The sequence below is a fragment of the Mandrillus leucophaeus genome, unplaced genomic scaffold (genome assembly GCF_000951045.1).
Source record: "Mandrillus leucophaeus isolate KB7577 unplaced genomic scaffold, Mleu.le_1.0 Scaffold109, whole genome shotgun sequence".
In the NCBI taxonomy this organism is placed as follows: Eukaryota; Metazoa; Chordata; class Mammalia; order Primates; family Cercopithecidae; genus Mandrillus; species Mandrillus leucophaeus.
The window spans coordinates 785,957-792,189 of NW_012099098.1; the positions used below are offsets into that span (position 1 = coordinate 785,957).

Consider the following 6,233-nt stretch of genomic DNA (forward strand, 5'->3'; position numbering starts at 1 on the left):
CCATGTCAAAAAAAAAAAAAAACAAAAAAAAAAACCAGAGTTTCACTCTGTCGCCCAGGCTGGAGTGCAGTGGCATGATCTCGGCTCATTTGGTTCAAGTGATTCTTGTGCCTCAGCCTCCTGAGTAGCTGAGATTACAGGCGTGCACCACCACACCGGGCTAATTTTTGTAGTTTTAGTAAAAACAGGGTTTCGCCATGTTGGCCAGTGTGGTCTTGAACTCTCAAGCTCAAGTAACCTGCCCTCCTTGGCCTCCAAAAGTGCTGGGATTACAGGCGTGAGCCACCGCGCCCAGTCCCCTTTCAGCATCCTAATGACTTCCCCATTCATTATCCCACAAACACAACAGTGTGGGGAGGAAAAACAGAGCACTGTGGTCAAGCTGAAGATCAAACCCCAGTTCTGCCACTTACCAACTGCGTGACCTTGGGTGAGCTCCTCACAAACCCCTCTGAACCCCAGGCTCATCATCCATAAAACCAAGATCCCTACCTTCCCCGGTCTTTATGGAGATTAGAGCTGCTCTCGGAAAGCAGCAGTGTCAGCACTTTGCAGGTGCCCATTGTGGCAGCAAATAAAATGCAGGTTCTGTGAGGACAGTGGGGAATTAATTTTGTTCCCATTATACAGATGAGCCAGATATGGCCTAATTAGTCACCAGGATGATTACCATTGTACTGAGGGGCCACTTCACATCAGCCATGCTGCTAGTGCTTCAGGTAAAGTATCTTTTTTTTTTTTTGAGACGTAACCTCTCTCTGTCACCCAGGCTGGAACGCAGTGACGTGATCCTGGCTCACTGCAACCTCTGTCTCCTGGGTTCAAGCGATTCTCCTACTTCAGTCTCCCGAGTAGCTGGGACTACAGGTGCACACCTCCATGCTCGGCTAGTTTTTTTTTGCATTTTTATTAGAGACCGGGTTTCACCATGTTGGCCAGGCTGGTCTCAAACTCCTGATCTCAAATCTGCCCACCTCGGCCTCCCAAAGTGCTGGGATTTACAGGCATGAGCCACTGCACCCGGCGTTTTTTTATTTTTTTGTTTTTTTTTTTTTTGAGACGGGGTCTCACTCTGTCTGCCAGGCTAGAGTGAAGTGGCACAATCGTCACTGACTGCAGCCTTGACCTTAGTCTTTTTTTTTTTTTTTTTGAGACGGAGTCTCGCTCTGTTCCCCCAGGCTAGAGTGCAGTGGCCGGATCTCAGCTCACTGCAAGCTCTGCCTCCTGGGTTCACGCCATTCTCCTGCCTCAGCCTCCTGAGTAGCTGGGGCTATAGGCGCCCGTCACCTTGCCTGGCTAGTTTTTTGTATTTTTTAGTAGAGACGGTGTTTCACCATGTTAGCCAGGATAGTCTCGATCTCCTGACCCAGTGATCCGCCCATCTCGGCCTCCCAAAGTGCTGGGATTACAGGCTTGAGCCACCGCGCCCGGCAACCTTAGTCTTAAGTGATCCTCCTGCCTCAGCCACTGAGTAGCTGGGACTACAGGTCCATGTCACCATGCCTAGCTAACTTTTTAAAAACTTTTTTAGTGGGCCAGGTGTGGTGGTTCATGTCTATAATCCCAGCACTTTGAGAGGCAGAGGTGGGTGGATTGCTTGAACTTAAGAGTCTGAGACCAGCCTGGGCAACATGACAAAACTAAGTATCTACAAAAAATGCAAAATTTAGCCAGGCATGGTGGTGCATGTCTGTGGTCCCAGCTACTCACGAGGCTGAGGTGGATGGATTGCTTGAGCCTGAGAGATCAAGGCTGCTGTGAGCTGTGACTGCACCATTGCACTCCAGCCTGGGTGACAGAGCAAGACCCTGTCTCAAAAAAAGTTTCTTAGTAGAGACAGGATCTTACTATGTTGCCTAGGCTGGTCTCAAACTCCTCGGCTCAAGGGATCCTCTTCCCTTGGCCTCCCAATGTGCTGGGATTACAGGTGTGAGCCATTATGCCCAGTCTGAAGTACCTTTTTGAAAACAGTATGAAGTAGGAACTACGGATGAAGAAACTGAGGCTCAGAGAAATCAGTCCCTTTCCCAGGATCTCCAGTTTACTCGTGGCACTGCCTAAGCTCTCTGACCCCACTCTGTGTCCTTAACCACATAGCCTTGGCAGGGCTGGAAGGGAGCTGTGGTCTGTGTAAGATCCCATGGGGTTCCTGCTTGTCCCTCACCCGCTTGGGGCTCACCTGAGGCCATTTCGCTGCCAAAGACAAGGGCCCGTGCACGTGAGGTGGTGAGGCAGTGGAGCAGGGCATCCCGCCGCAGGTTGGTGTTGATGAGGGCCGCCTCCACACCGAGCTTGGCCATGCCCAGCCACAGGCCCACGAACTCATTGCGGTTCTCCATGAAGATGGCAGCCACATCCCCCGAGGCCAGGCCCCGGGCCTGCAGGAAGTTGGCTACGCTGCTCGAGTACTCATCCAGCTGGCGGAAGGTCCAGTGGGTATCTGTGCCCTCGAAGATCAGGGCCGTCTTGTCGGGGTGGCGCCGAACGGTAGAGGCAAACAAAATGGGCACCGTCCGCCGCTCCCGCAGGCACTGTCGCACCTTCGCCTTCACCTTCAGGAGCACCAAGCCGCCACTGTGTGTGAGCAAGAGAGGGCGCTGTGCCTGCCATGGTTGGGAGTGAGGGGTCCTGACACCCTACCCAAGGCTGCTGCTTCGCCAGCCTATGCTTCATGAGCCAGATCCCCTACAACACTTCCATCTCCCGGCTCCTGCTGGGAACATGCACCGTCTTACTGATGCCGCTCAATAACACTGAGAGTTCGTATGATTCCTATCTTCCCTCACACAGAAGGAAATCAAGGCTCTCGTGGTGCCGTGGCCTGCTCAAAGCTTCATGGATGGAGAGTGGCTGAGCTGAGATTTGAACTCTAGGCCTCTCTGGCTCCAGAGTTCAACTCCTACCCTCTCAGCCCGCTGCTCCAGCAGAAACCTCCTAGGTCTCCAGAGCTTCCTGTAAAAGTCCAAACTCCTTGTTTGGGGCCTCCCACAGTCCAGCTGCTCCCCCCACCCACCATGACCCCAGTAAATAAAGAATGAGTTTACTGGTCTGTCCAGTCTTTCTCCCTGTGAGCCTAGCTGGGATAGGCTTCTGTCTTATACAACACGCTGTCCCCTGGGTCCTGTGCCAGGCAGAGTAGATGTTCAATAACTTTGTGGAATCACTTGGCAACATCCTACTCCTGCCACCCTTTTTTTTTTTTTTTTTTTGAGATGGGGTCACACTCTGTCACCCAGGTTGGAGTGCAGTGATGCAATGTCAGCTCACTGCAACCTCCGCTTCCCAGGCTCAGATGATGCTCCCAACCTCAGCCTCCCAAGTAGCTGGAGCCACAGGTGCACACCACGGTGCCTGGCTAATGTTTTTGTATTTTGGTAGGGATGGGGTTTTGTCGTGTTGCCCAGGTTGGTCTTGAACTCCTGAGGTCAAGTGATCCACTCACTTCGGCCTCCCAAAGTGCTAGGATTACAGGTGTGAGCCACTGTGCCCAGCCCTGGACTCCATGGCTTCGTTGCTGATGCTGTGCCTTCTGGTTGGGACTCATCTCCTTCCACCACCACTAAGGCACCTCTCAAGTACAGCCAGTTTTTCTCCAGGAGGCCTTCTCTGATTCCCAGGATCCTGGCTGGAGGCTGTCTCTCCTTGCTCCATGCTCCCACAGTTACCACCCTTCCTGGTGTGCTGCTCCGTGCCTTCTTTTGTAATCAACCGAGACTGACAAATGCTGAACTGCCTGTGCTGGGTGTGGGTCACTGAACTGGGTGCTGGGACACAGTAGTGAGCAACGCTGCACCAGGGTCTCTGCACCAGGGTCTCTGCCCACATGGGACTGCCAGTTTACAGATGTGCTGTGTCCCTTTCTTTCTCCTGACCAATCTGAGCTTGGCAGATGGGGTCTGCCTTATTCCTCTCTGGACCCCAAAGCTAGCCTGGCACCTAGTAGAGAATAAGCGAGAATAAGTATTTCTGGTACAGGGTGTCCCTTGGAGCATATCTGGCTTTCTTTGGGGAGCAGGTTATCCCAGACATCTGAGTAGGGACCCTGCTCTAGAACTCAGTGCCCCCTGTGCCATCTCGCACCCCTGCCAACCTGAGGGCAGGGCCTTTCCCCAAGGTTCCTCTTTACCCTTTCACAAACTTACAGAGTCCTCAGGACCCCTTGCAGATGTCTCAACACACTTGGTGTTCAATGTATGTCCTAGGCCAAGCCTGCCCAAAGCCTAGGAGCCTCAAGTTAGGGAGATTCCCTGGGAAAAGACTTTGACCTTGGAGATGGAGGTACCAGGTACCATTGCCAGGGGAAGGGTGTGGAGCAGAGGTTGCTGTTCTGGAACTCAGCTCAGCTGCCCTATGCTGGTAGAGACCATGAGGTCTGGCCTGGGGAGACTTGGGGGACCAGAAGCTCACTGTAGTGTGAGAGACCCCAGGAAAGGCTGGGCCAGGTACTCACAAAATATCGCGCCTGATGGTTTTGATGAAGACCCGGATGAAGCGCCAGCCTCCAGATCCCAAGTAGAGGAACAGCAGGGAGAATCCCACCTGGGTCCAGGGCAGTTTCAGCACCAGCTTGGAGAACAGCAGCACCCCCACTAGAGAGGCTCCAAGCAGCATTGTGGCCTGCAGACACAGAGCAGTTAGTGGACTCAAACACCCATCCCTCCAGGTCTCCTACCTCCCAGCCCAGACAGCCAGGCCACTGTGATCCCAAGGGGACAGCCTGTGGTAAGGCTCAGCCATACTGAGTTAGGTGACTGACCACAGGGGTCCCTTTCCAGGCATGGCCTAGGAGGGGCAGGCTAGGGGCTTGGCACTTGAGGTGAGGAATTCCAAGAGTGAGAAGCAGGAGGCTGATTCTCGTCTCATAGTCCCATCTCTGCCTACGATTCTCCAAGTGACCTTGGACAAGACCCTTTCACATTTTAGACTTTAGTCTCTGCCCTCTGTGCAATGGGTATAGGGAGACGTGTTCTAAGAGGCTTTTCTAGGCAAAACAGGACAGTTCCCTCTTCTGACATCCAAGGTCTCTAAACCAGATGGCCTGGGGGTGGGTATCGACTAAGAGCCTCTGGCTCGCCAGCAGTGGGGGCTCACACCTGTAATCCCAGCACTTTGGGAGGCCAGGGCGGGTGGATCACGAGGTCAGGAGTTCAAGACCACGCTGACCAAGATGGTGAAACCCCACCTCTACTAAAAATACAAAAATTAGCCAGGCATGGTGGCACACACCTGGAATCCCAGCTACTCAGGAGGCTGAGGCAGAAGAATTGCTTAAACCTGGGAGGCGGAGATTGCACTGGGGCGAGATTGTGCCACTGCACTCCAGCCTGGGAGACAAAGCGAGACTCTGTCTCAAAAAAAAAAAAAAAAAAAGTATCTGGCTCGACTCCCCACCCAGAGACCCAGGGAGGGTCTGTGGATGACCAGGCCAAGTCAAAGGGGCAGCTCCCTGGAAAAGGTGCCCTGCTCGGTCCCTGTCCACAGGCTCAGGCATCGCAGTGCGTCTGCTGGTCGATAGAGGGCGACCCAGAAAACGAGTTAGAGCCTGGAGGTGCTTGAGAGGTGACCGCCCAGGGGGCAAAGCTGATTGAGGGAGGCGAGGAGGACCTTGAAGATACCACCCCACAACACACAGACACACACAGACACTCGGATGAATCTTTGGGGTCTGGGACTTAGGGGAAGGCGAACGACTTACTGTGCTTCAGGGGCTGGGCTAAGCTAGGACTCTTGGATTCTATTCCTGGATCTTTGAGGACTTGCTCAAGGGGACATCTGATGGGGCTGTTTTTCTCCGGGTTTTCCTGTTTTTGGGAGTAGATGAAGGTCACGAATGTGAAATGGCCTGAGAGCCTCCAAGCCAGGATAAGGGAATGGTCTGGACCACAAGAAGCCCTGGGACACCATCTCCCCCGCCCCCTCGCGAAAAGCAAAAGCCGGGGGCGGGGGAACTGAAGCAGAGTCCTCAACCCCAACTCCAGGGTCCAGGATCCTCAGATCTCTGGCCTCCCATAGACCACCACAGCAGAGGGGCAGGAACCTGTCCTGGAAGGATGGCGGATGGGGCAAGAAGAGGCCAGAAGAGGGTGACCACTTCCCTTGGGCCCCTGTCCGGGGTCACGCGTACCGCCCTCGCCCCTAGACAGCAACGTAACAGTGCGTCTGTCCGGGAAACAACGCCGCAGGGCGCGCCCCCCACCTGGGATCCGCACCGCCACCTCGCCCGACTCGGCCCG

The 6,233-nt window shown here is 54.1% G+C and overlaps 1 protein-coding gene across 1 annotated transcript in view; it reads right to left on the reverse strand.

The window, feature by feature from the left end:
* The window catches only part of SLC27A4 (solute carrier family 27 (fatty acid transporter), member 4), a 30,879-nt gene extending 26,265 nt beyond the window's left edge, over nucleotides 1-4,614 (reverse strand). The window contains exons 1-2 of the mRNA XM_011987872.1: nucleotides 4,451-4,614; nucleotides 2,180-2,574 (exon numbers count right to left, since the gene is read on the reverse strand). Of these exons, the coding sequence (XP_011843262.1) occupies nucleotides 2,180-2,574; nucleotides 4,451-4,611 (556 nt within the window). The 5' untranslated portion in view covers nucleotides 4,612-4,614. The remainder of the gene's footprint in view (nucleotides 1-2,179; nucleotides 2,575-4,450) is intronic.
* Nucleotides 4,615-6,233: the final 1,619 nt, after the last annotated feature.